The 21,680-nt window shown below is 41.4% G+C and overlaps 1 protein-coding gene across 1 annotated transcript in view; it reads left to right on the top strand.

The window, feature by feature from the left end:
* Positions 1-1,368: 1,368 nt before the first annotated feature.
* Positions 1,369-21,680, top strand: part of MYH9 (myosin heavy chain 9) — a 71,030-nt gene continuing 50,718 nt past the window's right edge. The window contains exons 1-2 of the mRNA XM_065651988.1: positions 1,369-1,590; positions 17,254-17,606. Of these exons, the coding sequence (XP_065508060.1) occupies positions 17,274-17,606 (333 nt within the window). The 5' untranslated portion in view covers positions 1,369-1,590; positions 17,254-17,273. The remainder of the gene's footprint in view (positions 1,591-17,253; positions 17,607-21,680) is intronic.

Below are 21,680 nucleotides of genomic sequence, written 5' to 3'. Positions count from 1 at the left end.
CCTGATAGTCAGCTGTACAAACCTCTCAGTGATTTATCCCACTGCCTTTTGTGTCTTGAGAGACAAAGGTCTATCATTGTTTCCAAAGTGCTGCAGTGAATCTTTCTAAGCCTGAAGTGTTTCACTTGGACAAGAGGTGCTTACCCAAGACATTTCTCTGCTAACTTCTCTCTTTATTCAAGCCTCTTTCACTTTATCTGCCTCTTCCACTTTAACTTTTATATTGCCATCAGTCAGCTTCACCTTGCATTTTCTGTCATTGGCACCTACACCTGCAAATCTGCCCTCCTCAGTGAAAGCAGGAAGTCCCAAAGGGAGGGAGCCTTGTATTTCTGCATGCTTGTAGAATGTATAATAAAACTCTTCTGCATAGCTGGATTTAACACCTGGATGCATATACGCTGTGATCTTTTTAGAAGGACTTTCATCTTGCACCTTGGCTACCGCTTCCTACTTTTTACCCTGTACTCAGCTTGAAGTTCAACCTTGAAGAGTGCCGTACTAAATGCAAAGAGGCAGAATTACATCACCTCTCTCTTCTCACACCTCTCCTGTTACTGGCATGCCTTTCTAAATCCATTTCGAGCGGTTTTTAACTCCGTCTATCCAAGCACCTCCACAGCATCACAGGCTGCTTATGCAGATGCTGCTCCTTGCCTCAGTTCTTTCCGCTTATGGGATGAAACCAAATTTTTGACTTGCATCTTCCTACCGCGGTTATTTTGCGCTACAAGACCACGCGGTCGGATGAGTGCTTCCTGACCGGGCGGGGATTCTCCCCTGCCTCCCCATTTCCGAAGGCTTCTAGCACGGCCCCGGGACACCGGGGCTGCAGCCCACCGCCCTGCCCCCGGGGGCTGACCCGGAGTTCCCTTCCCCCGGCCCTGGGGGCACGCTGGGGCCGGCAGACCCGCGGCGCTCCGGAGTGCCAGCGAGGCAGCGCTTCCGGACGGGCAGAAGCTGACGCCAGCCCGCGGTGCCCGCCCGGCGCGGGGCATTGTGGGGCTGGCCTGGCACGGCCTGGCGCGGGGGGTTGTGGGAGCAGCCTGGCACGGCTCGAGGCTGGGGGAGGGGAGCGGGGAGTTCGGCCAGGCCCCATGGCCGGCGGGGGGAGGCCGGGGCGCGCCGCCCGCCCCTCCCGAGCCCCTCGGCGGCCAGCGCTGCCGGCCTGCGCTGCGCCGCGCCCCGGCGGCCGCGGAGCTGGGCTGGGCTGGGCTGGGCTGCTGAGGGGCAGGGCTCCGCGCGCGCCCGTGCGTTGCTAACCGCCCCCTTCCTCAACGGCTCACCGCTTCCTCAACGGCTCGCCTCCGCCCTGCGGCCGGCTCCTATTGGCGGCGGCGGCCGTCAGCTCTCCGCGGCCGGCTCAGCCATTGGCTGGCAGTGCGGCGGGGGGGGGTGGGGGCGGGCCGACGGCGTTGCTGGGCCGCGGCGGCTCCTCCCGGCCGGGCGCCTCGCAGTGCCGGTGAGCGCGAGGCGGTTGGCGGTGCCTGCGGGAGGAGCCGGCAGCGTGAGGACGCCACTCTCTCGCCTCGAGGAGCGCAGCCGCCGCCGCGGCGTTTCCCTCCTTCCCTCCGCCGTAGCCGGGCTCAGGTGAAGCCGGTCGGGTGGGGCGGTGGGCGCGGGTGGCCCTGGTTTGTCCCCTTCTGGCGCCACGCTTCTCCCCTGGCGGGTTTCGCGCCTCTTTGTCCGGCTGGGGGGAAAGGGTGCCGCTCTCCCACTGCGCCGCTCCGCTTTCCCCGCGGAGCCGGGCGGGAGGCAGCCCGGCCGGGCGCCGACCTGGCGTACCTGAGGTGCTCCCCGTGCCCCTCGCCCTCCCACTCCGCTCCCTGGGGCCGTGCGTGCCGCCGTACGGGTGCGTTATGCCCAGGGAGTTGCCTCTGCTCCATCCCCGCCCTGCTAACTGGCCTGCTCGGAGGTGAGGAGGCGTTATTCGCGCTCTTTTTCACACCGGACCGGCCTCTCTCCCTTCCCTCTCGTTCGTCTCCCCACCCCTTCCCCCTTCGCGTTTAAGTGTCCGTCCTTTGGAAGTAACGGGTAGGGGAAAATGGGACCGTTTGGCAGCTGTCAGGGCTGCAGCCTGAGTCACAGGCTGACAATCCTCCTGCAGACATTGCGATGGGCTTGGCTTCCGCTCGCAGATCTCGACTTCCTCGTTCGGTTTGGTCTGTACGGTGAAGCCAGGAGAGAGGGAGGAGGGAGTGACAGGGCAAGATGAAGCTTGCACTGAAAAACTCTTGCAGATAGCTTGTGCTTTCAGGCATCACCTCCAACTGAGTAGGAAAAGTTCTCTGGCTTTTAGTGATATCGTTACCAACCTGTCTGCAGTAGGTGTGGAAAGTAACAAGTTTCATAGCCCCCGAGGGTGGCGTGTACCCAGTGGGTTTAATAAGGATTGCTCCTAATTTGCCTAAACTCAAGGCAAAATGAGTTTTAAAGCAATATTATGCTTCTGGTAATAAACTGGAATTTTTCAGAAGTTGGTTGGGAAGCTCTTCATGCAGTGGCTGTTAAATTTCTTTTTTTTTTTTCCTCCTTACAGTTCCGTTCCGTCTTCCTTTTTTTTCTCTCTCTCAAAACACTGTTGTGCTCTTCTTCTTTTTCCATAGATATTTCTTCTATATACTATGTCATGATGCCCTGAGCTGCACTCCATCAGAGTGGACTGAGAACCTAAGCTTTTTTCTTAGTGAGCAGGTCTGTCCTAAACAGGGTAACCTCTCATGTACTGCATAAGAAATTTGTGCTTCAAACTTGAAGAGATATTGTAGTAGATGGACTTTGACCTGCCGACTGTGATTCCTGTGCCCTACGCTGTAAAGAAATATAACTTAATTTTCCTGGAGGCTGTTGAACTATGGCTTGAAAGATTAAATGGCACATCCTTAGCTCATATACGTCTTCTGTCTGTAAGTCTAGATACGGTAAAGTTTTAACTCCAAAGTAACAGCGCTCTAATCAGTTACTGCTTGTGTAAAGATGCTTTTGAAATTAGTCACCAGGTAACAATGTGACTAAGTTCACTTATCCGTGGCATTCCAGTAAAAATAGCAAATCATGGTGCAGATACGCATTGACTTATAGGTGCACTGTCTGCGACTGTAGCACTCTCTCCCAAAGTTTAAATGAGATAAGCAAATATTTTTGTTAACTAGGAAGTTGTAATGAGGGGGAAGCAGTTGATAAATGTAAGTGGAGCTGCCTTTAGCATAAAAGAGTTTTGAAGTTGTTAATCACAATTGCCAAAACTGTATAAACACAAGATTGTGCTGCTAATCTGACCTTGTAAAAATAACTGCAGTGAAGTCACCCAACAGTTCTGTGAAGCTCCATGTCAGGTGGAACTGTTTAAATTTACCTGTTCTCCTTGATGGCTTTGTTTGTTGCATTTACTCATAGTGTGTGCACTGTCTTTCTGGAGGTGGACAGGCAAAATTTTCAGTAATTGTAAAGGAGCTGCAAAATTACTAGTAGTGGATAGAACCTGGTGTCTGAACTTCTTGTATTTACTGACCTGGAACCTCAAAGTGAGCGTGACCAGCAGCAAGCTGGTGGAAAATGTGGTTCTTTTTGTAATACGGTATCATCTCTTGGATACTTGAGTTGTATAGACGAGATCTGATTTTGGAAGTTCTGTGGAGAAGAAGCTTTGACCTCAACAATTGCTCTGCGTGGGTAGCATGTGGCTGTTTCTGTATAAAGAGGAAGACTAAAGAGTCAGGTTCTGTCTGTCCTAGAAAAATGGATATAGAAACTGAAAGCCTTTTATTGGACTTTGCGTAGATTGTTAGGATATACCTACCGTGGTTCAGGGATTATTTTTTTTCTTGCAGGTTACTCTTGTAAGAAAAAAATTGCCACGGTGATATTTTCATCTGAAGAGAAAAAGAAAGAATTAAGCTTTTTTTTTTAATTTGTTCTAAGTGGATTTCGATATGCTTCAGAATGTTTTAAGAAGACAAATATGTTGGGAGAGCCACACCATGAGCTTTTAAGTGAATCAGTAATGAATGACTAATAATGATAATATTAAAAGAATAAATTTACTTGTCCATTAAAGTTATAGGAAAGAGGTTAGAAGAATTTCTCACTTAAGAGGCTGAAATATTCTGTGTTGTCCAGCACATTATTTGGGTATTATGAAAAATGTTGGAGAGTGTTCAAACCATGTAACGGATGGTAGCTCTAATACTCGTGTTTGAATTGAAAACTGTCTGGTGGAGTCAGATGCCACAGGTGGTTAAATCTCTTTGCAACACTACTTGGCACTGCAAATATTTCTACTCCAAATGCTGAGACTTATATTTACCACTGCAACAAAGTATCTTGAAAACTCTAATGGTTATTATCTTGGCAAGTCTTATAGTGTACTAAATATTTATAATAACTAATAATTCACAGGTTAGTCCCTGTCAGACTGTTCACACGCAGGTACAAGGGAATGTGTGTATATTGGCGTGGCTACTGACTACAGGATAATGTACTTCAGTTGTATTGGGAGATTAAAAGTAGTCTGTCTATAGAACAAAACCTGAATTTTGGGGTATTAATCTCCAGGATACTGAACAGATGGGATGGGATACGTCATAGGTGTTGTGATTTCTGAGCTGATTCTGCTGAATCTTCTGCTTCTACCCCCATCCCTAGGCCTATGTCTTGCCCAGACTTGCATCACATGAATTGGTGTGAGATTATAAGTGGACCCACTGGAGGTACAGGAAGCCATCTGGTTAACGCAAGGTTTACTGAAAGGGGAAGTCAAAGTTAAGGTTGTCTTGTCTCCCACCCCTGTGTACTACATTTGCTTTCTTGCCCACTAGCTTCAGGTGATCAGGTAATGTGCTGAAGCTAACTGATGACTGTATTTTAGAGGCCTGGAGTTAGTGTGCATGTCTACTAAAAGGTGTCCAAATCTTTAATCTTGAGTGTTTGATTTAATACGGTTTTGTTTGTTTGACTCCATAATGCACTTGGTGCCCTCTAACATCCATTTTTATCTTTGATTTCTTGTATAAATATCTTATTAGTCTTTGTTTTCTTGGTTTATAATTGAGGCACAGCTCTTTGCATGTTAAGTAGAGAAATTGTGTGCCTGACGTTGTCTTCTGTGGGTTGGAAGAAAACTATAACAGCATGGGATTGCCTACAGCGACATTGTTTTTGCTGGCAATTGCTCTGGCTTAATGGTAGCTTGGTGACCTTGTACCTTAAATTTATTTTCACTTTAAGTACACCATGGTTCTAATTGAGTTTCCTAGTGTGAAAAGAGATGGAAACTAACAACCTGATTTAAATAGAGTATGAGGAGACAAAAACACAAATGCAACTTCTGCCCTGGAAGCTAATGCAAATGGGTGTTGTCCAACTAAATGAAATGCATCAGTTTACAAGTTCATCTTAATTATGGTTTATCCACTTCACTTTTTTCTTTAGCAGCTGTGGGAACTTGTTCTGAGTGCTTGAAGTAATAATCTCAACGCTGATTTGTTTTGCAGTCCTGAGCTACTGTAGTGGTTTAACATCTTCTGACCTCATTCAGTCCCAGTCATATTCAGCATAATGGACGAGTCCCTGCTTTTGGTTAATGGCCCTTTGGCCTGTTACCGTTCAGCACAATATATTGCCTTTCTGAGAATCCTAAAAAATCTAAAGAAATAGTAGTGTCTACAGTTTTTCAGTGATGGAACTGAGGTGGGTTTCATTGTACAATATGTGGGAGGTAGTACTGCTAAGTCATCCTTTTTAAACATGGCAAAGTGGAAACTGTAAAATTGATCTAGCATACTTGTCTACTGCAAATTATTTCTTATAGAAGTATTACAATTGTATTGCTGTTGGATGCACAGAGTTATAATGAAATATAACTCTGCATACTGTGGTTTGACTCCATGACCCCTTAATGAAATTTATGCCTATAGAGTTTTGTACATCGAGTTTGGATTCTACTTGTCTTCATGACTAGAAGTTTAACTTTCTCCTAATGCTGACTCTACTGAGAGTAGTAAATAAAACCACATGGATGAGTGATTTCAGTAAACTCAAGCTAATAATTAATATATGTCGAGGGAAACTTAACTTGGAAATCTGTATTGTGAGGTCTTCTTAACTGATGAATACTTCTATTGATCAAGAACTACCATTTTAATGAGTCTCGGCAGGAAATCCATTGTGATATATGCCTCAACACAGAACTGGAGTTCTGATTTGAATGAAAGCAAAGTAGGCATTCAAACTTGTAAGAAAAGAGGTTTAGAGAAATTTTACAACTCAACTTTGACAGTCCTGTGTCCTGACAGCCAGATTTTTTTTTTTTTTCTGTTGGGCAGCTTCCTGTTTAAAATCTAAGATTTCAAGCATGCTCTTGTAATAGTTTACTTCCCTTTTTATTGAATACATTCGTCTGTGTTTTCATTTTAAGGTCAAGACTTCACCAGTTCACTTGAATTTGGGCCCTTTTAATCAGCCTTGGAGGTGGTGTAGATTTGGCTATGGTTAAAGTCAGTTGTGGCCAACACTCAATCCAGCTAGTTTTACTGATGTACTTAGAGTTGATTTAAATACCCAAGGAAAAAAATGGAAATACCGAATTGAACCTACAGCAAAATTTCAATTTAAAATGTAATTTCTGTTGCTTCTGCCTTTTTCTCCAAATGTGACTTAAAACAACTGTTCTGTCAGCTTGTAGGTAAATTTTTAGTCAGTAAGCTCTTTTTGGCAGGGACTGTTACATTGTAGGTCTACTTGCCATTTAGTGCAAGAGATTCCAGTCTTGCTGTGCTCTGAATTGGTAAAATCAATTATTTTGAGAAAAGTGTGAGTACAAATTAATTTTAATTGATAGTGTTTCTCAAATTGATAGTCTATTTTAGGACTTAGGGATATTTGAACAAATGTAAGATGCTTCAATGTAAGAAGTTGGCAACAAATTCTGAATGTAAATCTGAAGTCAAACCAATGAACTGGATGAGAAAGTTCCTGGCTAAGCAATTGGAACTAGTTGGTTGATGAAGTAAATAGACTTTTGACAGTTTTTTAAGGTAGGTAAAGAAAAATACTTGCTGCCTTCCATTTTGGCCATGTCATTCATAGTTTAAAATGTAGAGGAAGGTATTTACATTTTTCTTTGGTCTTTTTTCTTCTGGTTTTTTTTTGGGAGTGGGTGGCTGGCTGTGTTTTTTCACTGGGTTCAATTAGTGGAACTGATCAGAGATTAAGGTGTCCAGAAACAGGCAATTTAATTAATAAATTGCTGACTGCACATAACTATCTGGAAAATGATTTTAGTTACTTGTTGCTTGTAAATTCGTCTGAAGTAGTCCAAGAAAAACATTTCTTTGTATTAATGGAATTTTAGTTTTTTTAGCAGAATACTACTCAACATATTTTGTTCTTCATAGATGTTGTTCAGATGTCTTTATTGCTGTTGTTCGGAGATAGAAGTGTTTTGTTCTCTTTTTCACGTCAAGTAAAATGTATTCAGACTTCAAAGAATTGTTTAAATAAATGGGTATGTGAGTATGGATATAGGTATATGGTATACTGCAATAACTAAGTAATTGGATACTTGAAACTGCCATGTTTCAAATGGATGTGTTTGCTTACTGACAAAGGGAATTTTCTTCTGTAGAGGGGCATAAGTACTAAATAAGATTTCTCCATGGGCACAAAAGCTCTTTAAACTGTGACTTAGGATTTGTGACTTAAACCAGTTCACTTAGCTTTTATTGTCTGGGTTATATTGCAGTATGAATGTTTATAGCAGATACTAAAGTCTTTGACCTTTCATTACACAGTAAATTATTCTGAATTGTTTTAATGACCGTTCCGAAGTAAAAGTTTTGCATAGATGAACTTGAGCTTGGAGTTTAATGCACTATATGATGGGAAATAATGTGATGAAGATGATGTATTAGTCATAACTTTTCTTTTAAAAAGGGATTGCAAATTTATTAGACCAACTGGTGTAACTTCTGAAAATTAAATATCTACATATTGTCTGCATAGCACTGGCGTATACATGTGCACAGTCAGTTTATCAGCTTCGCCCACATAGTAGGAGTTAATCTTTTTACATGGCAAATTGTAAGTATTTTCCTAATGGGCAGAACTATTATCTTTTAGCAGATTTTAGTTCTTTAATGCTGTAAAAACTTGATGCAGATTTAACTGATAAATATTGCCACCTTGTATTATAACAATTCTGTCAGGGAAAAGTACAACTGCAGTAATGGTTCAGCTCCTGGCTCATGCAGGTAAGGAGAAGAATATCATAGAATGATTTGGGTTGGAAGGGACCTTAGAGATCGTCTTGTCCAACCCCTCTGCCATGGGCAGTGGCACCGTCCACTAGACCAGGTTGCTCAAAGCCCCATCCTGCCTTGAACACTTTCAGGGCTGGGGAACCCACAGCTTGTCTGGGTAGCTTGTTCCAGTTTCTCACCACCACAGCACTATAGTGTATATAGCTGTGGAGAATGTTGTTAATTACAGTGGAAACACATGAAACAGTTCTGCTACTCTATGGTCAGTATTTCCTCTATTTCCTCATGTTGTTTTTTATCCTGTTATACCAGAAAGCAAAACTTTATTGGGAACTTCCAAGTATTATTTGCCTTCTTTTATTGGGACTGTGGAATGCCAAAATATGTCAGTCCCCTGTCAGAATGGGATAATTTTTTTTTTCCCCAAAAAAAGAATTTTCCTGTAATACCAGACTACAGAAAAATTTGCATGCCATAGAGCCATGATTGTAACAGTTCAGACTAGGTTCCTACTTCAGGTGCCCTTGCTTTGACTCATTTCAGATTGAAAGATGAGTCCTTTCTTCTCCTTTAGTACAAAAATCAGTGCTTCAGGAGATCCAGACAGGAGGGCATGGTTGGGTGAATTCTAAAATAAGAGATGTCTAATGCTATTCCTTTTTAGAGACTGACATATCTGATGTGTGGAGAAGACAGCATAGGTCAGGAAGGGAACAAGCTAAGCATAAAATGAGTGTGAGGCTGAGGTGTACAGAGCAGGTGAGTGTTCCTTGTGCGCTCTGCTGCACCGGGGGCTTTCTCCAGAACATTGGTTATAAGCGATAGCTAAGTAAGGAGCCATGAAGCTGTGCAAGACTTTGGACGCAACAGGGAAATGTCACGGTCAGAATGTTTCAAAGTTTTTCAGACCATCTTGAACTTGATACTTGCAAGGTTTTTTTCAACCTGGCCTTCTTATACATCCTGAAGCGTAAGGCTGTGGAGCTTTTCTTTCAGTGCAGGAGTTGCTGTTGTTCTCATGTCCAGAAAGAGTCACGCTTCTCTGGTCCCCCACCTCCAAGATCACCCTCATAAATGGAGGTAGGTCCTCTTAATGCGTTGCTATGCAAAGCTAGAAGAGTTGAGAATCAAACTTGCACCCTGCAAAGGTGGCAGACTTCTGTGCCACGGTTTTTGCCTGCCATCCCCATAGCTGGTGTTAATGGTGGAGCAGAACTATTTGAAACACAAATAAAAATATGAGATGGAGCAGAAGGCTGTTTGTACGTGGTTGTAGTTTGGCACAGGAGGTTGAGCTGTGTCTAGAGGAACTTGATTCCCTGTTGCAGTGTAAAAATAATCTTTTTAAAATGGTTTGCCAGATGTATTTGCACTGATTCTTGGTTCTTTCCAACATGAACTGGAAGAAAACAAGTATTATTGATGCAGAGATCAAAGCAAGTTCTCAGTTAACATAAGCAAGAATAATTGCTCCTGTAAAATGACTTTATCTTAGCCACATACATAGGAAATATTTGTTTCTAAAAGAGGGAGTGAGAACCATATTTTACTTCTCTCTTTTTAGCTATAATTGTTTTACTCCTTGTTCACTCTTGTGATGAAATAAAACCTGGACTTGACAAAATATGATAGGGAGTGCTAATTGATATAGAACTGTGTACTGGAAGAGCTGTCTTACACTTCAGTGCCTCAGAGAGTTCTTGGCAGATATCTTTTTAGCTTTAAATCAGAATATTAGGGAAGGGATGAAAAGTTACCCTGAGATAACAAGGACAGACTGAAACTTTCCAAGTTCTTCCTCCCTCTCTCATGCAATGTCCCTAGGGAATTCTGCATGCCTGATCAAAACTTTTGCAGTCCATTATGCCCCCTGAAAACAAGTCTTCCAGCAAAACAGCTTGAACAGCAGGGATGGGCTGCAGTTTTCTGAACTACAGCTGTCTCCTTAAGTGGGATTACTTTGCTGAGTGGTCACGAAGAATGTGTTCTCCCCCTGGAATGTTTTCCTTGTGGGCACACTGTCTCTAGAAGAGGAATTCTCTCCTCTGCTGAGAAGGCATGTACTGTACGTGCACTAATGAGAAACAACAGTTGCAGAAAGTGTATTATGCAGGATTGTAAACTTCGAATATTTATTCGAAGTGAATGGGCTTGGGTGGCAGCCAGCCTAGCTTTGTCATGCTAAAGACTGGACTTGAAATCAACAGAAGGCTACCCTCCCCCTCCCTAAACCAGCGTTTGGTGTGTTTAAACAATGTGCACAGGCTTCATAGAACTGATTAACTTTATTGGTGCCATGTACATGGTAATGTGTCTTTGTGTCTCACTGAACTGAGAAGCCTCAGTTAAAATAGGGGTAAGCACACCCTCGCTAGCATTAACTTAGGGAAGCTATGCCTGGCCCTCTTTGCCCATAACGTGCAGTGGTTAATTCCATTACAGCATGCAGTGAGGTTGCCCAAGATCATTTCTGTGCTTGTATAGCACATGGTGAAGCCCATACTATCCTGTTTTCACTCTTTGGTACCCACAACTAGCCTGTTCAGATTGGCATTAATTTTTGTTAAATCTGCTTATGCTGTGCTTTTAGCTTCTATTCTCCCAATCTTGCCATTCACTTGAACCCAGTGGAGAGAAAAGGTGACTACTAAGTGGCATGTAGGGACAGTGTCTTACTTGTGTGTGGCTTTGTGGCCTTTGCAGTTTGCCATGGAAAGTCCCAGCTTCACAGAGCAAACATCCTGTGTCAGCTGTTACAGTAGAATATGCACATGCTGCTTCACACATACGAGAATGTCGTGCTTGACAGCTGATGAAGAGAGCTGGACATGCAGAAACTGAGAAACCTTTATTCCACATTCATTGTTCTGAGGATACACACCAGGTACCTTTAGGCCACCTGGGAGGTGCAGAATTCCCTTCAACTTCTTTCTTCTATCTTAATGTGTAGTCTGGTCAATAGATCACTTCTGTGTAATAGAGATCTAATTTATACATTAGATAATTAGATTCCTCCTTCTTGATTCTTGGAGCCCTGTGCATACAAAGAAGCAATTTTAGTGCTCTACCTTGAGTTTAACTTACAGTAATAAACATGGTAGTTGGCAAGTCTGGGCAGCACTACAGTCAAACTGAATATGCAACAATAATTGCCAGCAATCTGCATTCCAATTGTGAAATAAATCTTTCAACAATGCATTGTGTGCGTCAGACTGTGACTAGAGAGAAAAGCAGTGAACTACAGTAAGCCTAATAGCAATCATTATGAATCCCAAATAAAGCTGAACTAGAAGAAATGAGCCTGCTTGGCAGCACAGCCTTCTGAACAAAAAGGCTAAGTGTAGCTGAATGCCTTCAGCTCAGGGCACAGTCTGTGAGGGAGTATTAATTGCAAACTTGTATACTTGCCTGATGATGTATTCTTGATAACTGAAATTCATTATTATTGAGTTCAGTCTGAAGCATCAGGCCTTGGTGTGTCACAATATACTGAACTTGAGAAACAAGGAGATATAACCGGTCCATCAGCTCAGCTTCCTGCCAGCTTTTCCCCTTTCCTTCCTTTCCCCCACCCCCCTGCAATTCATTTCTCACCCTTAGTGATTCAGACTTCAGTTTTTATATAGGTGTTACTTACAAATTGGAACAGTTTGTGCTAACAAAACTGTGGTGTTCTTCTCCATAAACATCCTGGCGTGTGGAGCTGTGAAGTGTTGGCATAGTATGTCCTAAACAGATGAGATCTGAATATTTTCTAGTGATTACAAGGGAATTATAGGGAGGTTTTTTTGGTGGGTTAGATTTTGGTTTTTAAAGTCAGTTCATGGTCAATGTAGGCAGTTTGGCCACTAAAGTCTACTTACTGTGCTTTCCTAGCTGCACTTAATGCAACTGTTTCTGTTGTTTTGATGAACTGTATTCAGCTAGCTGGGGAAAGTGGAATAGTTGAGTTTGCAAAACTAATGCAGTATTAGCTGTTCAGATTGTACTCTTAACAAGGATTCCTGTCAAATGAATGTTACTGACCAAATTTAATTAGAACCATTAGCTTCTTCTTGAAGTCATATTATTTTTTAAATGCTGTGTATTAACAAAGAATTAAGTCTCTTCACCTAAGACAATGTAGTTGTTACTGAAATGGGACTGTAAGTGACCAGGAGTGCTGTAGTTTTCTGGTGCAAAAGTCTTGTCTTGCCTGTAGAAATGATATACATTCCTTTTGCTCTGTGAAGGGGCTTTTTGTCTTACATGCCATTCTCTCACAACCTGCTAAAGGTAAGCCTGTTTGGAAAATGTCATGAGAACTGTGTTCCTGAAATATTATGCTTTTAAAATGTGACCTATATAAGCAAAGGTAATGAAATTGTTTTAGTCTAAATGTGTTTGCTATTTAGTGTTCATTCTTTTTGGCACCCTGAACTTTAGGGTAGTTCCCCTTGCACTGCTAGTATAAATGCCACTAGACAAACCATGTGGAGAGATCATTTCATGTGAAATCACACAAAGTTTTTATAACAGTGCCTTACTGGTGGATATGAAGCAGAAGAAAACTTCTAGTAATTACCCACATATGTCCCTTTTCACGCAGGCTCAGCCTTATAGCGAAGCTCTGAAATGGTTATCTGAATCAGCAAGTATACAGTACATGTATCTGGCGATTTTATGTTCTCTGTAGCCCATTATTTCACGAACTTCTCATAATTCATTAAAGTAGGGAAATGGTTTGTGATTAAAGCTGTCTATTCCAACGTAGTAATGCATCTTTGCTAATAATGAGGCTGAAGCCTAAAGAGAACCGTGTGGCAATCCCTACTTTAATGGGGGTTTGGATAACTCAAATTAGAAGTGCTTTCCATGCCTAGCTAGTGCTCTGATACTTGTTACTAAGTGTGGTGCTTTAACTGTTGCCGTCAATGATCCTTTGAATATATTAATTCTATTTCTACTTCAGCCATTACCTCGATAGTTTAGCATTGCCCAAGCTCATCTTATTGAGCAGTGGCTCAGTCCCAGAAACAATTCTGTGGCTGCTGACAGAATAAACATTGAGGGGGGATAATACAAATAGTTCTGGAAAATTAAATTGCAAACAGATAATGTTCTGTGCTTTTAGCAGTTGCAAAACACTGTAATCCAAAGGAAGGGACCTTATAGCAGACAGATTTTAGACCTTTGCAAGCCAGACAAGGTGTTTGTTTCCAGGTTTTTGGGAGCACTCGATACTTTACATGGGGAGAGGAGTGTGTGAAGTGTCTTGTAATGCAAGCCTTAAGGCTACGAAATTGTAGGAGGCTAAAGGCAAACTTTTGTCCTGTGATTTTATTCAAATGGGGGTTTTGGATAATTCTGCTTAGTTCAAAGGGAACACATGGCATCTTAACTTAAACCCAGTGTTTAATTTGTTCATCTCAAAAGTATCTGCAGGGAAATATGTATGTAAAGGGTTCTTGACTTTTTTCTTTTTTTAAGGTTGGACTACGTATTATTAATGTCTTGGTCCCATTCTGTTCAGGACTGTAGAGGTTCCTTTGTAACTGTATGGTATCTTTGTGGCAACTATGTGGTTAGTTAAATGGCAAAACAATGTCCTCGGGCACCTAAAGTAATGGAAAAACAAGCAATATTTGACCAGCGTGTTTGTCAGACTGCTATGAACCACAATAAGGGAGCATACTGGGTTAACAGGGGAGTGACTGTAGTATTTCATTTTTTTGAAACAATACTAGGAAGGAGGCATTTAAACTCAAAACAAGGATGGTCCGTCTTTCTTATTTTTTGGTCTTCATACCTATAGACTGGTGTTGCATCAAAAAGAACATTGTTAACGGTATTCTCATCTGACAGTTGCACAATAGCCATGTAAAGATAAATGTCCTTGCCCTACATAATGATTTACACCCAAAATGCCAACTACTAGGCAAACAAATTGCTTCCTAATTTGTTATTAAAATGGTAATGACTTGTGTTCGTTACGGTTTGCTGTAAGACTGCAGGAGTTTACCAGGCTTGCGTCCTTGACCATTTGAGGGGTTTTTAGAAAAGACCAGTGAAATGCAGCATAAGCTAAGTTTTGGAGCCCATGAGATGGAACTTGCTGAATCCAATTCCTCTGATGCTGTTCTTGTGGAGAAAGCAAATTAATGGTTGGTTTGTGGTATTGCTAGTTTAGAAGCCCTGTGGGTTATAAGTCAGCCTCGAGAATAGCACTAATACCATGTTATCTCAGCATGATCCTTCAGTTTTTTTAGATCTGGTATCTGATGATTCTGTTCTGGAGCATATGAAAACTAGTTTGAGAGGGTGATCATAAGACTGACTGCTGCTGCCATGCAGTAGGGCAATTTGCAACTCTGTAAAGTTTGAGGTGCAGACCATCTTTGAATCTCCTCAGTGTTTGCTAGTACTGGCATAAAGAAACATAGTGTTTGGTGAGATTTTAGAATAGCCATGTTAGGCTGTTTCTCTTTTTACTGTGAAAGTTGTTTTCAGTCCTGGGAATAAAAAGGGATAGATGCTATAGAATGATCCCTTACTGGCTGAAGAATGCAGCCTTTGCTGTATGTGAGATTAGTTGGCGTTCTCCTCCTGTGAGGAATTTGATTAACCTTTCTGTAGCTGTCTTCTTTCATTAATTCTCTTCAGATCCAGAACTGACTGGGGATACCCCTTGAAAGATTTCTTGTGGCCTTATGTGTTTCTTATCCCAAAAGAATTAGTCTTTATCCCAGAATAAATCTCCAAGGTGTATTGAATGCATGTACTCTAACAGTAAGGGAGGAGTATGTTTCAGTGTAATGTAGGACACTTCAGATGGCTGGTTACTTAGGATTCCTCAGGAAATGATGAAACAGAATTTAGCTGAAGCACACGGCCTCTGTCTCCTGCCTGATTATGGCCAAAAAAGGCAACTGGTTAGATTCTGGGAGCTGGAGTTGCACAGGCAGGAAACTGTGTAATGGAGGGTAGAGCACAGCTGTTGCCTTGCCAAACCTGATACAACTCTGAACACAATTGAATTTTTTTTTTTTCTTCCCCACTCCCTCCACTCCCTTTTCTTAACCCTTTGACCACAACCTGCAGATGATACTCTGCAATGTCATGGAGTCTCAATATCTTTTGGTTTAGTTTTCTCTGTTCCCTCCATACTCTGTCAGGCTAGCTGTTGAAGTGTGATCTTGGAGCTCTCCTGACAGCTCAAATTTTCATTGCAACCTCCTTATTGCTGCATCTTATCTCTGCAACAAATTTCTTCATTGTGTGCTCATTAAAATCTGGATTTTCAGTAAAAATGTGAAAACCCAGGGAGAAGGAGTTGCTCTGAGAATCACCATCATGGTGATCAGGGTGGAAGTGTCAGTGACCCTGTGGGGAAGGAAAGATGAGGTAAAGTGTGGGAGAGCTACTTGGCATATCCTGTAAGGCTTAAGACAAAGATTTTTAAACTCTAGCGAAAGGAAATGATTATTTATAGAGTAATTTTCTCTTCGTTTGCTAAAGAATTTTTGACTGTGAATATACAGCTATCCATACAGTCTCTGGCACAAAGTTGCATACCACCTACAGTGAAACATTTGTTGAAAGGAATTTCCCTACATGCTTACAAATCATTGGTGTGGGCATTTGTGCCCGTCATTATTATAGCTGATGTTTTTCTGGCTTCATTCAGTGCTTGCTAATGCTGGGACTCAACATCTGTTGCTGCTCTCATACATATTTTGGGAATTGAATTGCCCCTGTCCTGCTCTCAATACCTTTTTGTCTGCAGTACCTATAGTCAGACTTCACCTGTTGGATTTGCAGGCTGGTTTGTAAATATGGGTACGTTTGTTAGAGAAGTTAGCCCTGTAGATCCTGACAGCCTTTCATGACATGAATAATGATATTTTCATTTCCTGTTCTTTTGGTGGTAAAGAGCTCTAAATTCTATCCATGTTATGAAGAACGTATATTGAGTACACTGGTATCTTTGTGAGGAAGGATCCAAGAAGTAATGTTTATGGGACCTTGCAAAGAGGCTGCTGTTACATGGTTAATGAGCCTTGACGCATGCAGTCCTTTCTTCTGATTGAAAGGATTTCTGAATGGCACCAATAAAACCGCTGCTTTATAAACTGGAAAATCCCTGGTGGTAGTGTTCTGGTTTCGATGAAGCACAATCTAGGGTGCCATTTTCTGATCATGCTGCCTACGTCTGCCTATTGTAGGGTAGTACTATCTCTTCTACCTGACCACAGCTTCATAGAAGGATCCCAGTAGAGGATTTTTGGCTGTAAATTTTCCTGACCACAAGTTTGTTCTGTTACTGTCTTGGAGGTATTTTGCTACTAAGTGTTATCTAGAAAAAAGATACAAACTGGTGGACTGGGTGTTGTTACTAAGCTGGTGGTGGATAGTATTGTATTTAATGTTGGTCTTAACTGGTGTCCTCAAATTATTGATGATGTATTCTAAAAGCAAAATTCATGTATAGACTGGTATGCGACATTTCTAAGAAGTTGTGGTATTTGATTTGTAGCTTGTCAGAACAAGGAGCGAGGAAGTAAAAGTGTTGATGAAACATTTCTGATTATATTTCTGAGCTAATATCTCTACCAGATAGAGCAGTGAAGGGCTAGTCTTGACCTGACTGTTACTGACATAGCATCTGATGCTATGAGTATTGGCACATCTTACAAATTGTTTGATGTTTACCACTTTAATGTGCTCTCTCTTTTCTGCCGAATAATGGCTTCCAAATAGCTTCCAGTGTTTTGTTGTAGGGGTGTTTTTTAACTGCTTGCTGGTTTGTTTTTTTTCATCCTCTTGGCAAGCAAAACCTTGACCTTATTGGAAGTTTGACAACTTACCGGTGCTTACTAACACGAAACTAAAGGAGGGGAAGGCATGCTCTGATGACTGGCAACTCAGAGTCCTTAGCATGTGCCTGTCTACCTCTAGGAATCTGCAAGGCAACTTGAGGCTCTAAATTTTTTTTTTCTCCTCTCTGTTTTCACAGGCCCCCAATTCTAAAACACGATGTCGACAAGAGATGCAGATAAGTACCTTTATGTGGACAAAAACATCATTAATAACCCCCTAACTCAGGCTGACTGGGCAGCTAAGAAGCTGGTATGGGTTCCCTCAGAGAAGAATGGATTTGAGGCAGCTAGCCTCAAGGAAGAAGTAGGAGATGAGGCCATTGTGGAGCTGGCAGAGAATGGGAAGAAAGTGAAAGTTAATAAGGATGACATCCAGAAGATGAACCCCCCCAAATTCTCTAAAGTGGAAGATATGGCGGAGCTGACATGCCTGAATGAGGCTTCTGTGCTTCACAACTTGAAGGAGAGATACTACTCAGGACTGATCTATGTAAGTAATCTTGGCTATTAGGGTAAGAGTTCTTGGTTACCTAGTATGTGAACTTACTGTAATCACTTTGCTTCTAAAATGTGTATGTTAACCTTTCATTGCTCCTATACGCAACTTTCATGTGACTTAGCTTCTTCCCTCTACTTAAAATTTTTTCACTAAACAATGTCAATCCCCCTCTAGTTAATGTTGAAGCTTTCAAAGAATGCTGTGGTAAATCTGACTTTAACATTTTAATGTCTTCATTTGCAGGATGTTTTGAATGCCATTTAACTTTCTTTTAGCAAGAAGTGAGAGCAGTTGGAAAGTGGTAAAAAGGGAGTCTGAACTGAACCAAATAATAATAAAAACACAGTCCTAATATACCTAACATCTGAATTACATTTTCCCATGTCTGGAGCTTCAGTGGGAAAGCATGCTAATGTGAAGCTTTTTGTGTTACAAAAATTCTGGATCTTGGAGCGTCTTACTAGAGAAGGTACATAAGTGCCTTACAGATAGGAAATATTTAATTTTCTTTCTGCTGCACAGTGGACAAGAGCAGAGATTCCTGTTTCTTATTGCTGTGGAAATGACAAAGATACCATTTATGGGACCAATGGTTATACCCAATGAACAATGCAGCACCTACTTCACTGAATACCAAAAGCGATCAATAGGGAAAGTGGGGAAGGAGAATTTGGAGCCTTGGCTTGGTTCTTCAGTTCCATTCTGACTTTTCTCTTCATGTGGCCTCTGTTTAGCCAGCAGATACTGGTCATGGTAGCTTCTGTTAGTACTCTGCAGGCATAGAATGAATGCTTAAACTCAGCAGTAATGTAACATTTGGGTGCAGTGACTGGTTAAAACAGGAACTAGTGTTTCTTGGTTTATTTATTCTCAGACTGGCCTCTGCTTACAGAATTAAAATAGGACTGCCTGAGATGGAATCCCGAGGGATGTAGAAATGCCAGATGTTCAGTATTTTTAGGCGCTATGAAATCTTCTTCACAGCAAATTAGAAAATATATTAAAATAAAATGTATTAAACAATAAATTTCATATGTAAACTTGTATATTAATACAGTCCTTGAAGAAAGTCTGTGTAGATTTTCTCCTCTCCACAGTTTTTGTGCTGTCAAAACCCAAAAGCTGCCTCTTTTGTCATACAGAGAAGACAATATAAGTTAAAATGCACTGTGATATCTGTCTTCCCCCCCCTTTTTTTTTTTTGATGCTTATTACTTCGTTATACCCAAAGGGATATAAGATTTTATGTAGTCATTGTATGTGCAAGCTATAGTTGGTCTCTACTGCCTGAACAGGGACTGGTGGTATCCAAGACACCACATAGCAGGAATTCACCCTAGCTATCCCTCTTGGGTAGAAAACTCTGTGAACTGTTGCCCTCTAAGCTAAGGAGCATGAACACAAGCTAGAAACTTTGGCTAGTGCTGTGACCATTGCTCTTCTGGAGTGGCATGAAGGCATATATGCAACTGTTGCAGAAATTATCAGAGAACATCTGAAGGATGCAAAGCTGATATAAATTTAATCAGACTCCTGCTGTCTGATGTCAAAATTTTGAGACCTAATGTGGTTGATGCAGTTAATTATTCTGTGTAATCAATAACTCCTTTAACTATTTGTCAAAAACTATTCTCAGAGGGAAGAATCTTGGTGTTGAGATGAAAAAGGATGTGCAAGATCATGTGTAACATTTTCAGAACAGGAAACATTGCTAGGTTATGTAATAAGTTGTCGAAAATAATTCAACAGCATCTCAAAGTCTGTTGCACTCTATGCAATGGGCTGTTTCATGTGTCTTGCAAGATATCCTCTGAAATTACAGACACAGTCTGTGACTATAATAAATTGAGTTCTTCTAATTGGATTGTAAGAAGTATTAAAAAATCTCCACCCTTCACCCAAGTAAACCTACCATAGTAATGCTCTATTACAGAATCTTAGTCTTGCCAAAACCGTGTTTCTTGCACTTGTGAAATGCACTGATCTCACCTGTCAGCAGTTCTTGGCAAGTCAGGAGATTAATGCGAAGGCTTAAAATACTTTCTTTGGAGTGGCTGTTAGTTGATCATTAATCCTCTTGAAGAAAGAGGATACATGCAATGTATGTATAGCATAAATGTCTCTGGAAAGATCATAATTTAGTTCTGCTCTTGTCCTTTCTTCTTTGCCAGCAGGGCTGTGTGTTTTGGTTGCTGCTTTTTTTTTTTTTAAACTTTATTTTTCTGTCTATCCATCCCATGAAAGGAAGGGAGAAATCTTATGGCTGATGCAGACGAATTTTGAGTAGGGAGTGTCAAACTTTTAAAGAACTAGGAGCTTAAATCTGACACCAATTTGCTGTTTCCATGTGCTCATTGGTTCTGCACTGAGGTGACTTGCTAATAGACTGGCTTTCATATTAACCCTTTCTGTTTGAATTCTTTATCAGATGATCATTTGCAGCTTTTGTGTTACTTACCTGAACTGCCTTGTTTGTATTCAGTGTGAAACTCAAAACTCAACCTTACACATTCCAATTATTTCATTGAAGTTAACAGGTCCCAGAAAATAAACTTTCTGATGCTGTCGTCTTTGTGCCATGCTGCAGATGGTCCTTTCGGCTCTTCAGAGCTAGTTTACCAGTTAGAAAAATAAAAGTGCTTCCAGTTTGGCCTGTGTGTCACTTGAAATAGTTAGTGAAAGGTTATGCCGGAATTCTATTTTGAGATAGAAATGCCTGAAACAAAGTACAGATTTCCAAGCCAGCTATGCTTATAATAGATTGGCCTTTCAATTGAAGCCTTGGGTTCAGTTCAGGGTTTTATGCATATAAGTCTTTATTTGCACTTTATTAAGATGAAGGTGAGTCTTCTCTTTTGTATGGCTAGTAGCTTCTGCTCAATATAATTCATCTTGCTTCCTGTATAGAACTCTGTCACCGTGCTTGACCAGTAGTTGTGATGTGGTGGTCTTGCTCAGTTGCCTATCCCAGCCACGATTAGTGGCTTCTCTTTATTAGACAAAAATATCACCTCACACATCTGTCTGAGATCATTATACTGCAAGGAAACTTCCCTTAGGTATTTCTCCTGGCAACCAGAATGCTGGAAGAAGATGATGGCTTCTTCCTGCATACCTGCTTCATGGCTTCATCACTCTAATTTCAATTAAATGTCTTCTGTTTTCTAAACTACTGCTCTTATCCCTAAGTCTGCTTCAGTCCAGCTTCAGACTGTCACAGTATTCTTACTTGAAAAGCAACAGTTGTAATTTGTCAGCAAACATGGCCATAAAAAGTCACGGAAATACAGACAAGAAGACTTTACATTCCTTATGGAATATTACCACAGTACTTGCTACCACTTTTCTTTTGCTCTCACTTCTAATCCTCCAAAAGCAGCAAACAGATATTTAGCTTTATTTACATCTTCAAAGGATATGTAGATTCAGTCTGCAGCCTGAGTTACAGTTTTGTTGCAGGGGCGAGCAGGGACTATATAGGGCATCTTCTTTTGGTTACTACATGCATGTTACTGCTGCCATGGGCTTTCAGGTAAGACAGTTGCTAATGCAGACAGCTGGAACAGGCAGCCTAGAGGGTTTTTGATTACTTGTTTTCTAGAACTCTGATAAAATTACAGCTTTTCTTCTAACAGTTCAGTTGACTCCAATGTCAATTATTTCCATGCCAGTATAAGGAAAAGCTGCACATGCTACTCTTGAGTATACTCCTTTCTACGTCTTGTTCCTACTCTGTCTTCCACTAGTGCAGTCAAAGGTCAGGAAAGCATGACCCAGTCTTTCAGCTGCTATTCTGTGCTGTCTGATGTGATGGAGAACTAAATCTGAGGCAAAAGGAACTAGTATTACCAAGTTGGTTTCTGTAAACTCCTTAAACTGTTCCTTTCAAGCACTACCTCAAACCTCACCTGACTAGAATGTCTCACTGAAGCTTGGCTATCTGGAACTTTAGAAGTCCTGCATTAAAAGGTTTTAAGCCAACTTTCATAGTTTCCCACTTTGGAAAGAGATTCATTATTTTCTGTAAGCTATTTAAATAGTCCTCAAATATCTTAAAAAAAAAAA

The sequence above is a fragment of the Caloenas nicobarica genome, chromosome 1 (genome assembly GCF_036013445.1).
Source record: "Caloenas nicobarica isolate bCalNic1 chromosome 1, bCalNic1.hap1, whole genome shotgun sequence".
Lineage (NCBI taxonomy): Eukaryota > Metazoa > Chordata > Aves > Columbiformes > Columbidae > Caloenas > Caloenas nicobarica.
This window is presented reverse-complemented; position numbering and strand designations above follow the sequence as displayed.